This window comes from Myxocyprinus asiaticus, chromosome 33 (assembly GCF_019703515.2).
Source record: "Myxocyprinus asiaticus isolate MX2 ecotype Aquarium Trade chromosome 33, UBuf_Myxa_2, whole genome shotgun sequence".
Lineage (NCBI taxonomy): Eukaryota > Metazoa > Chordata > Actinopteri > Cypriniformes > Catostomidae > Myxocyprinus > Myxocyprinus asiaticus.
Window position 1 is genome coordinate 15,191,517 of NC_059376.1, and position 15,492 is coordinate 15,207,008.

A 15,492-nucleotide genomic window follows, 5' to 3' on the forward strand; every position below is an offset into this window, starting at 1 on the left:
ATATGGTATGGTGTGGTAAGGTATGCTAGTGTTCTGATGTTACTGTGCCAAGAAACCATTTTATTGGATCATTTAACAGCAGCATGGGTTGCACTGCTAAGAATACCTAACCTCTGATTGATACAAAGACTGAAGAAAATTATCCAAAACAGCCTTATTTAAAACACAAACTTAGTCTTATTATTGTTTTGTATACTGTCCATAGGTGTGCCACAATGACCTGTTGTATTTTCTTGTGATTTAATTGATTATTTACAAAATAATGTGTAGTTCATTAAATTAAAACAAAATTTGATAAAATAAAGAATATCAATGAAAAATGCTGAAGAAATGTTAGATGAATAGAGGCCAGTCAAACACAGACAGAATATTAAGAAATGATGAATAAATGGGTCAAATGTAAGTCACTGCTTTGCTTTTGTGATTGATCATTTATTCTGAGTAGAAACTACAAACACATAACCCAAGTCTCTAAGACTCATAGAGGTTGTGAATGAAGGATGTGCTGACTTTCATGCAGTGTTATCATGCCAAAGCAAATTGCCAGTGGCACCTCCTTATAGTACAGACTGTTTGAAATTGAGTTCATGAATTTCATACATTTTAATGGGCCTGACTAAGGAAAGAGGACTAAAGTTGGGAATTTTCTTCACCTGTTCAAATTCATCTCTGTCATCTACACGGAGCAGAGCAGCTGCTGCAGTAGTTCAGTTCTGAAGGGCCTATGTGATCTGTCTGTGCACACAATTAACACTCAGATTTTATACTTTTTATTATATTTTGGACTTACACTGACACTTAGAAGCATGGATACAACATCATTCAAACACAATAGTTTTCAATTACCAATAAGTACATTCATTATAGAAATTCACTATTTACAGTCAGCCATGATTAATTTTAATTGTTCAATAACAAGGCAGTTGCTTGATTTAGACGAATAGTATTCAGATGGAAATGTGATGATAACATGGCAGAACCCAAGAGGGGACCCTCTCACTGTAGAATAAAACAGTTTTCATGAGGTTACTGATATGACTGAAATCTTCATCTCAAGTGAGTGCTTGTGATTTTATATACATGTTTCAAAATTAAAAATAATTTCTTCAGGAGTAAAACTTTATTATTATTATTATTATTTTATTGAATGGGTAGTTCATTTGTGAATTTACCCGTTCACTTTATGGGAATAATCCACAATAAGCAGGGCTGACAACAGTTTAACGACTTTAAAACAACTGAATGTAATAATGTGAACATCTAATACAGTACACACCACTATTGATGGGCATTTATTATTCTAAACCAAATTTTGTAACTAAACCAATTTCCATTAAGTATTTTATGGTTTTACCTTGTACCTTTATTTTTCCACATTCATTTCCTTAATTTCTTTACTTCACATTAATATATTGTCTATTTATGTACTTTAAAATAGTATACTTTAATACTTAAATACTATGCTTTAATAATAAAAATGTAAGTATTTATAAGTATATACTTTGACAATATTGTAAATGTTGACAGTCATGCCAGTAAAGAATTAAAGGGTTTCATGACTCTGACTCTACTAATTTTTTAAGGTAAAATCACAGCGATACATGTCCAAAACATTTTCAACGCCAATGACAAGCAATAAGGTTCCAACCCGGAAGTTTATTTGCAGAAAAAAATGATTGGCTGCAATACTAGCCAATAGAACGAACGCTATCTTTCTCCTGTATCCAATCAGCAACGTTCTTTGGCTGTAGACGAACGCTTGACTGTACACTCTCTCTATAAAAACTACTAACCTGACACGCCTCACAGCACTCTACATAAACACATTCAGATTATATACAGATCTGATGAGCGCGTCACTTATGCTCGTGATTGTTGCGAGTCGTATTGTGACTGGCTGTTTTACCTCAGTTTGAGGCGATTGCTAAACTTCTAGACTTTAAGGACATTTGAAGCAGTATTTTGAACAAAATGAAAACGGACTATATTAGTAGACACGTCGCGGGGTAAACCGCTAAATGTGGAGTACTGCCTAGTGTACAAGAAAGGTATGTTTACTTTTTATTTTGACTGCGAGTTTGGTGTTAGCTTGTTTACGATGTGCATTCCCGAAGTTTAAATGTGTCTTGTGACAGCGGCCGGTGTTTCCCCGTCGGGATCTGTTTCCCCCACCCCCAGCAGATCTGTATGGGGGGAACAGTATCTGATGGTAACTTTCTCCGTTGTAAGAATGCGTTCCCTCATGCACAAACCCTTCCATACCCTACCTTACCCTACCTTACCCTACCCCTACCTACACTAACCCTAACCTACACTACCCTACCATACCCTATGTGGACTAGGGGGAAACCGTTTTCGACGGGGAACACAGTTCGATACAACACCGGTCTTGTTTTGTTATGGCATGTTAAAGTGTAATAACCTGTCTATTAAAACATTTATTTATTTGTAATCATGGCGTTTTATTCTAAATCTCTATTATTAAGGCATCTGCTACAGATTAAGTCAGAAGTTTACATACACTTAGGCTGAAGTCATTAAAACTCATTTTTTAACCTCTCCACTGATTTAATATTAACAAACTATAATTTTGGCAAATCGTTTAGGACATCTACTTTGTGCATGACATGAGTAATTTTTCCAACAATTGTTTACAGACAGATTGTTTCACTTTTAATTGACTATATCACAATTCCAGTGGGTCAGAAGTTTGCATACACTAAGTTAACTTAGTGCCTTTAAGCAGCTTGAAAAATTCCAGAAAATTATGTCAAGCCTTCAGGCAATTAGCTTCTGATAGGTGTACTGAATTGGAGGTGTACCAGTGGATGTATTTTAAGGCCTACCTTCAAACTCAGTGCTTCTTTGCTTGACATTATGGGAAAATCCATAGAAATCAGCCAAGACCTCAGAAAAAATATTGTGGACCTCCACAAGTCTGGCTCATTCTTCAGAACGATTTCCAAATGCCTGAAGGTACCACATTCATCTGTACAAACAATAGTACGCAAATATAAACACCATTTGACCATGCAGCCATAATACCGATCAGGAAGCAGATGCATTCTGTCTCCTAGAGATGAATTTAGTTTGGTGCAAAAAGTGCAAATCAATTCCAGAACAACAGCAAAGGACCTTGTGAAGATGCTGGAGGAAATAGGTAGACAAGTATCTATATCCACAGTAAAACGAGTCCTATATCGACATAACCTGAAAGGCTGCTCAGCAAAGAAGAAGCCACTGCTCCAAAAACACCATAAAAATGCCAGACTTCAGTTTGTAAGTGCACATGGGGACAAAGATCTTACTTTTTGGAGAAATGTCCTCTGGTCTGATGAAACAAAAATTGAACTGTTTGGCCATAATGACCATCGTTAAGTTTGGAGGAAAAAGGGTGAGACTTGCAAGCCCAAGAACACCATCCCAACCCTGAAGCATGGGAGTGGCAGCATCATGTTGTGGGGGTGCTTTGCTGAAGGAGGGACTGGTGCACTTCACAAAATAGATGATATCATGAGGAAGGAAAATTATGTGGATATATTGAAGCAAAATCTCCAGACATCAGCCAGGAAGTTAAAGCTCGGTCACAAATGGGTCTTCCAAATGGACAATGACCCCAAGCATACCTCCAAAGTTGTGGCAAAATGGCTTAAGGACAACAAAGTCAATGCACTGGAGTGGCCATCACAAAGCCCTGACCTCAATCTGATAGAACATTTGTGGGCAGAACTGAAAAAGCGTGTGCGAGCAAGGAGGCCTACAAACCTGACACAGTTACACCAGTTCTGTCTGGAGGAATGGACCAAAATTCCAGCAACTTATGGTGAGAAGCTTGTGGAAGGCTACCCAAAAAATTTGATCCAAGTTAAACAATTTAAAGGCAATGCTACCAAATACTAACAAAGTGTATGTAAACTTCAGACCCACTGGGAATGTGATGAAAGAAATAAAAGCTGAAATAAATAATTCTCTCTCCTATTATTCTGACATTTCACATTCTTAAAATAAAGTAGTGATCCTAACTGACCTAAGACAGGGAATGTTTTCTAGGATTAAATGTCAGGAATTGTGAAAAACTGAGTTTAAATGTATTTGGCTAAGGTTAATGTAAACTTCTGACTTAATATTTTGAAGTGATAAAATGTAAATTATGTCATCATTTATTCACCTTAATTTTGTTCCAAATCCATATCACCTTTTATTTCTTTTGTAGAACACAAAAGGAGATATTAGGCAGTAAGTCTCAGTCACCATTCACTTTCTTTGCATTTTTTATTTTTAATACAATGAAAGTGAAAGGTGACTGAGGCTATCATTCTGCCTTACATCTTTTGTTTTCCATAGAAGAAAGTTATACAGGTTTTAAACAACATAAGGGTGAGTAAATGATTACATAATTTTCTTTTTGAGTGAACCATCCCATGATATTAGCATTATTGATTACATTTGTTGATGTCATAATTTTTTTTAGGGTTGGATTTTAGTCTGGTGACCACCTTGCAAGAAACAGCAATAAGAGGCTATGGCGGGCAGGGGTGTAAACGAAAACACTCCACTTTTGGAGAACTCCACAACTTCACCCAGATCAGAGTCATTGTTCCAAGGCAGGAGACTGGCATGTGCTGCCATACTGCTGGCAGAGTCTTTAGAGCGGATGACCTTCTATGGCATCACCTCAAACCTGGTACTCTTCCTCAACAGTAGCCCCTTCTATTGGGAGGGCACTTTAGCCAGCCAAGCTCCCTTGGTCTTCATGGGGGTCACTTATTTGATATCACCGTTTGGAGGCTGGCTGGCAGATGCATTCCTTGGCAAGTTCTTAACCATAGCCTTGAGTTTAGTGCTCTACTTGATCGGGATGCTGCTTTTCCCCCTTGTGGCCAGTGACAACACCAGGAACTATCTGTGTGGTGAAGAGATGGCATTCCCTGTACAACCAGCAGATTGTTTTCCAGAAAACGGGACTGTGCCCGCCAATGTGACCTGCACCAATCGGAAGTCCTACTGTGGGCCGGCAATCTACAGCGGTCTGGTGCTGGTAGCGCTTGGGGTGGGAGCCGTGAAATCAAACATTACCCCGTTTGGGGCTGATCAGGTAATAAATGCAGTTCACAACCAACACAACTGGAGACTTGTATAAACTTTTGGTAGGTAGAGTCAAATCTCAGGGGCCCAACTTCCGATTGCTTCTCAAAGCAATATATTTCTCAACTGTGTCTGGCTCTTATGAAACTCTAAATGATATTAAGACCTTTGACATGATAGCTGGTGTTGGTTCAATAAAATCCATTCGGACGCTTCAGGTTAACACTAGCTGCTCCTGCCTGTAGTTAGGATTAGTCACTACTTTTGTAGTGTGTTAAGTTTGTTTTTCTTTGCTTTTTAGGCTACTTATTTTTCTTACTAAATCTACTGATATTTTAAACATGTTAAAAACTGACTGAACTGGATTTTTAATATCACAGCGTGTGCAGAATGATAATTGTGTATTGTGTTACTACTTGTGTAGTGAAAGGAATAGTATAGCCAAAAATACAATTCTCTCATCATTTACTCACCCTCATGCCATCCCAGATGTGTATGACTTTCTTCTGCTGAACACAAACGAAGATTATTAGAAGAATATCTCAGTTCTATTGGTCCAAATAATGCAAGTCAACAGGGTCTGAAACTTTGAAGCTCAAAAAGCACATAAATGCAGCATAAAAGTAATCCATATCACTTCAGTGGTTTCATCAATGCCTTCAGAAGTGAGAAACAGATTTAAGTAAATTTTTTAACTATAAATCCCCACAGTCCTTCTTTGCGCTCTTATCTCCCAAGGGTTTTTCTTTAGTTTTTGGCGATTTGCATTCTTTGTGCACAGGGAGGAGAATTTATTATGACTTAAATATCAATCTGTTTCTCATCCACACCTATTATATAAATTCTGAAGACATTGATTTAACCTCTGAAATCGTATGGATTAATTTATGCTGCTTTATGGGCTTTTTTGAGCTTCAAAGTTTTGGACCTTGTTGACTTGCATTGTATAGACCTACAGAGCTGAGATATTCTTCTAATCATTTTTTTTTTTTTTTTTTTGTTCAGGAGAAGATGTGAGAATTTTCATTTATTTATTTTTTTTAAGATTCAATTTACTCAACATTGTCATGTCCATGTCCAAGAGTAAAACATACTGTGAGTGCTTGAAAATACTCTTGATGTGGGTCAATAGCTTGGACTTTGAGTGGTGTTCTCAACCCACTTAACAAGTGTAACAATGTGAGGGTTTCTAGACCTGGTAATTGGGAAATTCATGTGTTTAGAGAGTAGAGACTCAGTGAAATGTAGAGGAGGTTGCCTGCTGATATTGCTTTCTAAATGTTGCACATTTCAGCTTGAAGATGGGGTGCTCATGCAAAATACCCCATACTACACATTTATGATTTTTTAAAAAGTGGATTTTGACTAGGGCTGCAACTAATGATTTTAGTAATTGACTAATCTAATCTAATTATTAGAACTATTCTATTCGGGCAACTATTGCAACGATTAATCATTAGCTCTTAATCAACTATTCAGCTTGTGCACTGACTTTAAAGTTTGTATTAAACGTGCTTACTAACACTAAAGAGGACACAATCATCTTTTAAAAATACCTCTAAATGACATTCACTAAATTAAAGGAAAAAATACTTTTTAATTCAGTAAAAAGTTCTATTGTTATCAAATGTTTTCCATTTAAAATTGTCTAAGAATCCTTAAAACAAGATACATTTACTCGAGAAGCAACATATAAGATATTTAGACTTGCTTTAAGAGAATGTATCTTAAATATACGTGTATTTTGTATGTAAGTGTATTTTTTCACTTGGTTATACTTCTGCGGATTTTTAGATATTTTAAAATATTTGTATTTGTAATATTATATTTGTATTTTTTAACATTCTCAGATAAAAAAAACATTTCTTCTGCAGTATAGCTGCTAAAGAAAATGTACATTGTTTTAAATGAGTTTTCAATATTTATATTGGAAAACAAGCCAAAACAAATAAAAAATATATTTTGTTGCAGTGTATAATGGAGCGAACCTTTTTGTTCACTTAAATTCGTTAACTCGCACACCAAAAAAACTCTCTCTTATTAATAAAGCTGCATATTGCCAATTTTCTTCATGATAAGAAATGCATAGTGACACACATATTATGATTCAATAAGTGCGAGCCATCATGTTATAATCTAGCTGCATTAAGCGTGCGCGCGCTCGAGGGATGAGCGTCCCCGTGACAGAGTGTGCCTCAGCCGGGTGCAGTTTCAATCTCTTCCCCCTTAGATCGGGACACTTCGCGCAACACATAGAGGAGGCGCTGACCACACAGAGAAATGCCAGTTTTGGAGTTTGTAGTTACTTACATGAACTGCTTCTGTATTATTTGAACTTTAATAAAGCTATAAGATGTAACGCTGGGGTGTTTCCTTTAAAGACGCTCGACACGCAAGTTTTGCTTCAGAGGAGCGGCAGCTCTGGCTCCGCTTATTCCACAATGAGAGTGCTTCTGTATTTGCTTATTTGATATTTTTGTATAATTCCCTCATACTTTGCGATCTACATCACCCGAAGCTGTTTGGAAAGTTTAGAGTGCATCTGGACTGAGCTGTGTAATTCTTCCTCTCCTCAATCAGTCGCGAGCTGCAGTGCTGCTGTCGTGCGCCATCATTAGTTTCATATGATCTCATGTTACATTAAATGACATCAAATGTCTGTTCGACAACGAACATTTTTGTCGACAATTTTTTCTTTCCGACATTGCCGATAACGTTGACTAATCGTTTCAGTCCTAATGTTGACTAGACAAATCAATGCCATATTTCAGAATTTCATATCTAAACAATTTACAGAACATCCAATGAAAGTACCTACAAACTGGGACCATTTATAATGCACAGGTTTCAATGACTGTATTAACTTATTAAAGAGTTAGGCTTGCTGTTGTGGCTCCATGGCAAAAGTAACAGTGTTATTGTGGGACTTTCTTAAATTTGGACACACCTCGGGCGCTTTCACTTCTCTTATTAAATGACAAAGCACATACCTAAAATTTCTGAAGTATTTTGAGTCAGATTCAGCCCTGTGGGCAGCAAAATGGCCTGTGTCACAAGATCGAAATATTTTGGCTTCCATGGTCACCGGCAAGGTCTGTTTTTCGGATTCTGTTGTGAATATTTTAAAAGATGCTGAGGTTTTTAGGTTATAGCTAAATTGTTATCTGCAAGGTAAATTCATTTTAGTGAAGGGGAGGAAGGAATCATGTCTATAAATGTAGTTATACAGTGTAGATTGACTCCTATCAAGCACAACAGTGGTTACATAATACACTAATTACAGTGCAAAAAGCATTATACCATGAAAGAAACAATCCATTTAAAATAGTAGCCATGCTCTACCAATCATTTACATCTTTCAATTCATTACAAGACCTCTCGGTGACATGAAACTGTACAGTAACCCTGTACAGTAGATTCAAAACACTTTAGACACTTAACCCCAGTCTAGAGGGACTCTCCCTGTAATAAGTAAACTGTAAGTAAAGCATCAGCTGAAAGACAACACAGCTAAATGACTCATTAGCAGGCCCACATGATGATGAGCAAGATGCTTCTTTACTGTGCTTCAGTTGAATTAAATGTAACACTATGTGAAACTGAAACTTTAACTAAGGAAGTAAAACTGACATCTGTGTTCATTGAATTATCTCTCTGCTTGACAGATTTTCTTGACAGATGTTACCTGGTATTCCTGGAATATTCAGAATCTGTTCTGATTGTTATAAAAAACAACAACAGCAACACAAACATAGGGTTACATTTCAAAACATGTCTTGAAATGGGGATGACTTTGGTTAAGCCAGTGTTGATTTTGTTGACTTGCTGAATCGTCATATGTTCGTCATGTGATTTTTAGACTCCGTGAAGAGGTTTAAACTGCAGGCTGTGCCATCTGGACTTTGGCGTATGAAGGGACATATATTTCATTTCAACTTGGGGTGGAAGGGTGGCAACAAACAGGACATTTCCTTACAATATTAATTGTAATATTTTGATAATTTTCCCCAAGTTGATGGGGATGTGGCCCCCCTGTTTCCTGAGGGATCTACTCCCCTGATTGTATGACCATAGAAGTCATGCAGTATTTTTTTTTTTTTTTTTTTTTTTTAGTATTTTTTGGAGGCAGACAACTGTTTAGAAAATGTTAATGTTATTTGTTCTTTTGATATCACAATACCACAACTCAATAACATTACAAAGAATTCAGTACTGTTGTTCCTCTTTATGACAATATTTTTGGTATGAAAATGTCCTTGCAGGTGAAAGATCGAGGTCCAGAAGCAACACGGCGGTTCTTTAACTGGTTCTACTGGTGCATTAATCTGGGAGCTATCTTCTCGCTGGGTGGAGTAGCCTACATTCAGCAGAACATTAGCTTCTCAGTTGGCTACATCATCCCTGCTGTCTGCCTTGGGGTGTCCCTTATCGTTTTTTGTCTGGGCCGCATGGTTTTTATCACCAAGCCTGCAGACGGCAGTGCCTTCAGTGACATGTTCCGGATCCTGGGCTCGGCCCTCTGCGGTCGTGGGCCAAAAGAACCCAGTTTGCTCAGGTGAGGGCTAGATTTACAGTGAACTACTTCAGATGAATGAGGAAGTTCACTTTAGACTTTAAAGTCAATATAAAATCAATATTTACTTCATACACATTCCTGGTCTTATTGTGAATGATTCATCAGTGCAAGTAACATGGTTATTTTTGAAGGGTTGAGCCTGTTCAGTACCTGGATTTGAGACCTCCTGGGGGAAACTAATGGCCTGGGTATTCTTCGTTTTTCTGCATTCCGGATCGGTTAACTGTGTTGCCTTTCAAAGTATACTCTTTTGACCATGAGCTAATACAAACGCTTTTGATGCATTAGCACTTTGACTGTTTTGGTATCCTCTTTTAGTAAAGTCAACAGCAGGCACATGCGCAAATGATGCATACAGACGAGGACTGTCTGTGTGTAGAGATAGTCTGGGCTGTGCATGGAAGGTCTGCGTGGATTGTGTTGGTGACAAAATTTGAGTCACGAATACTGTGCGTGGAGCGATTAGCAACGTGGACAACCAAATTATACTTTTGCCTTAAAGTTGCTACTGGAAGAGGTGTTAGTGAGGCTAGTTTGTGCTCACACTCACCGACCAATTTCCTGGTTCTGTGTGGTCAATAAAAATCCCAGGGCATTTCTCGTAAAGAGTAGGGGTGTCCCTGGTGTCCTGGTCAAAGTCCCCCATTGGCCCTTATCAATCATGGCCTTATTATAATCCCCATCCATAAATTGGCTCCATCACTTTACTCTCTCCTCTCCACCAATAGCTGGTGTGTGGTGAGTGTACTGGCACACTAAAATTAATGTATATGGCAATTTCATATTTATCTTTTGTTTTTGTTTTTTTACTTCTCGATAAAGCATTTGTAGCACTAGTGCTGAAAAATTGCAAGGATGTGGACAAGGTTTATTTGAAGCTTTATGTATTTGATTATTCTTGTACTGCCTCAGAAAATTATGGGAAATGTTTTGTTGCATAAGTTAAACTAGATAAACCAGCTAAATGCGTACAAAGGTGCGTACGTTCAGCACTCGCATTCAAAACATAAAAAAAATTGAAAACAATTTTGACCAATATCAGTTTGCTACCACCATGATTCTTTAATTGACACATTCCCAAGCTCAAAGTCGGGGCTCAAAGAAAGTCCTGAACTTTCCACTGGTACCGTAACTGTGACATTTTGGTGCTGTTCATGTGCCGTCATTACGTATATACACTATATTGCCAAAAGTATTCGCTCATCTGCCTTTAGACGCATATGAACTTAAGTGACATCCCATTCTTAATCCATAGGGTTTAATATGACGTTGGCCCACCCTTTGCAGCTATAACAGCTTCAACTCTTCTGGGAAGGCTTTCCACAAGGTTTAGGAGTGTGTTTATGGGAATTTTTGACCATTCTTCCAGAAGCGCATTTGTGAGGTCAGACACTGATGTTGGACGAGAAGGCCTGGCTCGCAGTCTTCGCTCTAATTCATCCCAAAGGTGCTCTATCGGGATGAGGTCAGGACTCTGTGCAGGCCAGTCAAGTTCTTCCACACCAAACTCGCTCATCCATGTCTTTATGGACCTTGCTTTGTGCACTGGTGCACAGTCATGTTGGAACAGGAAGGGGCCATCCCCAAACTGTTCCCACAAAGTTGGGAGCATGGAATTGTCCAAAATCTCTTGGTATGCTGAAGCATTCAGAGTTCCTTTCACTGGAACTAAGGGGCCAAGCCCAGCTCCTAAAAAACAACCCCACACCATAATCCCCCTCCACCAAACTTCACAGTTGGCACAATGCAGTCAGACAAATACCATTCTCCTGGCAACTGCCAAACCCAGACTCGTCCATCAGATTGCCAGATGGAGAAGCGTGATTCGTCACTCCAGAGAACGCGTCTCCACTGCTCTAGAGTCCAGTGGCGGCGTGCTTTACACCACTGCATCCGACGCTTTGCATTGCACTTGGTGATGTATGGCTTGGATGCAGCTGCTCGGCCATAGAAACCCATTCCATGAAGCTCTCTATGCACTGTTCTTGAGCTAATCTGAAGGCCACATGAACTTTGGAGGTCTGTAGCGATTGACTCTGCAGAAAGTTGGCGACCTCTGCGCACTATGCGCCTCAGCATCCGCTGACCCCGCTCTGTCATTTTACGTGGCCTACCACTTCGTGGCTGAGTTGCTGTCATTCCCAATCGTTTCCACTTTGTTATGATAACACTGACAGTTGACTGTGGAATATTTAGTAGCGAGGAAATTTCATGACTGGACTTGTTGCTCAGGTGGCATCCTATCACAGTACCACGCTGGAATTCACTGAGCTCCTGAGAGCGGCCCATTCTTTCACAAATGTTTGTAGAAGCAGTCTGCATGCCTAGGTGCTTCATTTTATACACCTGTGGCCATGGAAGTGACTGGAACACCTGAATTCAATTATTTGGATGGGTGAGCGAATACTTTTGGCAATATAGTGTATGATCATTCCGACATGATTTGAAGGCAGCATTGGAGACGTTTCATGATCTGATCAATTCCTGATGAATAAATCAATTTCTACCCTGCATTTCTGTTGATTTTCTGGTTTTGACTGCTGTTTCATGTTGACTTTAAACATGATTTAAAATGGACCTGTCAGGAATTGCAGGTTAAAAAATATCTTTAATCTTATATTTAAATTAATACGCGTATTAGTCACTACTGTATCCATGCTGTTTAAAATAGTCACGAGGATGTTAGTTTGTAAATTTATGTGATTCCTATGTGGGAACCTCCACTCTTGTTTGAGATGGCTCTATTAGTCTGTGATTTTTATCCCTCATTTTACATCTTTCTTTGATCCACCTCTCCTGTCTGTCTGATTTGGCTGCAGTGCGCTATTCATTGTGTCTTCATGGCATAAGTTACTGTCAAGTGCCATGCCCTCTCTACATCAAGGCAGAACATTTGCTTTACAAAAAACATCATTAAAATATTTTTTTAACTTGGCCAAATCCTTTCACTTTTTCACTCCCTTACTCCTTTCATGCTTGCTCTCTCTAACACAGAGGTACTCAGACTTTGTAAAGGGGTAGTTTACCCAAAAATGAAAATTCTGGCATTATATTTATTCACCTTCATGTCGTCCCAAACCCCTACAACTTTCTTCCATGGAACACGAAAGGAGATGTTAGGCAGAATGACAGCCTCAGTCACTATTCACTTTCATTATAGAAAAAAGAAGCAATTAAAGTGTCAGACTTAACTACTTTTGTGTTCCATTATAAAAGAGAGTATATATATATATAAGTCATATGGGTTTGGAACAACATGATGCTGAGTAAATTATGACAGATGTTTATTGGGTGTAGTAGTAGTAGTAGTGATTCAAGAATGCATTGAAACCCATTACAATCATGTTTCCCCACCAGACCAAAGCCAACTCTGCTGGATGGCGCCAAGGTGACATACGGTGGGCGATTTCCAGAGGAGAAGGTGGAGGAAGTGAAATCTCTGGTTAAAATACTTCCTGTTTTCCTGGCCCTCATTCCATACTGGACTGTGTATTTCCAGGTAATAATATTACAAGTGAAATTCCTCCCACATCTATCAGATCTGTTGTGTCAGATATAGTTCCATCAAAACTGTGGTGATTGTATACGCAATGTATTTTTCAACTTTTTATTTAGTCTCAAGGTGTATAGCAGAAAAGCAGAGAGCGTTTTTGACACGTGGTGTCGATGAACAATGCCATTGGAATGTCAGATAGAAGTGATTGATGTTCATAAGTAGAGATTTTGTCTCTGACAAATGAAGAGGCTTGTGCCATTTGGAGACTTTATAGGATGGATGGATTTTAAACCATTGAGCAGATCTTGGAAGGACTTTATATGTGCATTGCTCAAGGGAATGCTTAAAGAAAGGACAAGCAATAAAGACTGGGGCATCTCTAAAGCAGTGTCCCCAAATCGACAGCTGGCCTGGCGCCTATAACCACTGAATTAATGTCACCTTACCGCGGAAATGCAAAATATGTGTGTCAAACCACTGTGTGTGTGTGTGTGTGTGTGTGTGTGTGTTTTATTTTTAATTTTTTTAAGACCTTGAAATTCAGGTTTTCAACATTCCCACTTTGTCTTTTTAATTTTAGCATTTTACAATTGCCTTGGAAACATAAATCATTTGTGTTTTACTTCCCCATAGAACACATTTCGATTGTCATCGTTAGGTGGTCACAGAGTTCTGTTCTAATAGATGTTAAAGGTTTCAGATTAATATAATCATCACAAAGCTGCTTAATCCATCTTTGGGTGACCAAATGACCACGATTAAAAATCGAGACTGGTCCGAGACATGGCCTGGTGTGTAGTGTGTGTGCTCTAGCATGTGATGGTGCAATCTGAGTTTCGAATTCAGCCTGGTGTGATTAAGTTAAAGTGATAATTCACTCAAAAATGTTTAATCACCCTCATGCCATCCCAGATGTGTATCACTTTCTTCTGCTGAACAGAAAGATTTTTAGAAGAATATTTCAGCTCTGTGGGTCCATACAATGCAAGTCAACTGGATCCAAAGCTTTGAAGCTCAAAAAGCACAAAGGCAGAATAAAAGGAATCCGTAAAACTCCAGTAGTTAAATCCATATCTTCAGAAGCGATATGATAGGTCTGGGTGAGAAACAGATCAATATTTTATTTTTCTTATAAATTTCCACTTTCATTCAGCCCTCCTAAGCACTCTTCTCTCCTAAGAGTTCTTCTTTTGTTTTTGGCAATTCGCATTCTTTGTGCATATCACCACCTACTGGGCAGGGAGGATAATTTATAGTAAAAAAAGGACTTAAATATTGATCTGTTTACATAATCCACCCATTATTGTTAATTAAGCTACTAAAACCCCTCTCCTCTTTGATAAGACTGATAAGACTATTTGCTGCTGAAACTTCCCCATGGTTGCCATGGGAATTTCAGAACAAAGACATTCCGTTGTTCTTCAATATAACCAACTCTCTACACTTAAAATGATTATACTAATCATGAGGCATGATTCTGGCTTACCATCTCACATGAAGCTTAATTCATGAACATTTGACATGGACTTTAGACTTTTCTTATTTTACTACTATACAAATATACAGCAATGTGTAGGATTTTACCAGAAATTGACAAATGCATCTTATGCAGATGATAACCCTGACAAGTATGTTTCTCATAACGTGTAATGTATTATCCATGTTTAAAACTAACAAACTAATTAGTAGGAAGTTTTATTATGCATTATAACTGAATTATAATTATAATTGTAATTTAATAAGAAAGTACAAGAGTTTGGTATGTAATTGATTTTCTTTTAAATTCCAGAATTATGGTCTGAAGTATATTCGGGTCATTTTCAGTTATACGTTTCTTATGATATGCATAATTATTGAGTGGGAAACTGACAAACTTTAGCACAAAGGCCATTAATTAATTATCTTGAGGGGAGGACACTTTAACCACAGGCCCTCTGAAAGTCGCCTCTGATTGGCTTAGAGTCCCTTTGGGGTGTGAACAAACCGAATGAGTTAAAAGACCAGCCTGGACAACCCCTCTTTCTCTTCTCTGCTCTACGGCCTTCACATACTTTGACCTCTCACCTGGGAAGTCCCGAGTTCTGCCTTGAGGGAGTCCTTGCCTCTGGGGCTCTGTCTGGTCATTCCATCACCCATCTATCGAACCAAACGAAGGCCTCCTGGAACTGAACCAAGCCAAAGGACTTCAAATAACTCCACACGCCAAACAACGCACGCAACGCAAGTACAGCCCTCCAGACTTTAATATAATTTGAGTAACCTGATCTCAAATCACAGCATACTAAATGAAGTTCTCAGGGTTTGTTTAAGGCAAGGTCTATAGATTCCATAAAGT

The 15,492-nt window shown here is 38.4% G+C and overlaps 1 protein-coding gene across 3 annotated transcripts in view; it reads left to right on the forward strand.

Moving 5' to 3' along the window:
* Nucleotides 1-1,826: 1,826 nt before the first annotated feature.
* The window catches only part of LOC127424539 (solute carrier family 15 member 4-like), a 107,338-nt gene continuing 93,672 nt past the window's right edge, over nucleotides 1,827-15,492 (forward strand). For all 3 annotated transcript variants that reach the window (XM_051669871.1, XM_051669870.1, XM_051669872.1), the window contains exons 1-4: nucleotides 1,827-2,048; nucleotides 4,472-5,095; nucleotides 9,348-9,640; nucleotides 13,019-13,160. In XM_051669871.1, coding sequence (XP_051525831.1) covers nucleotides 4,523-5,095; nucleotides 9,348-9,640; nucleotides 13,019-13,160 — 1,008 coding nt within the window. In that variant the 5' untranslated portion in view covers nucleotides 1,827-2,048; nucleotides 4,472-4,522. The remainder of the gene's footprint in view (nucleotides 2,049-4,471; nucleotides 5,096-9,347; nucleotides 9,641-13,018; nucleotides 13,161-15,492) is intronic.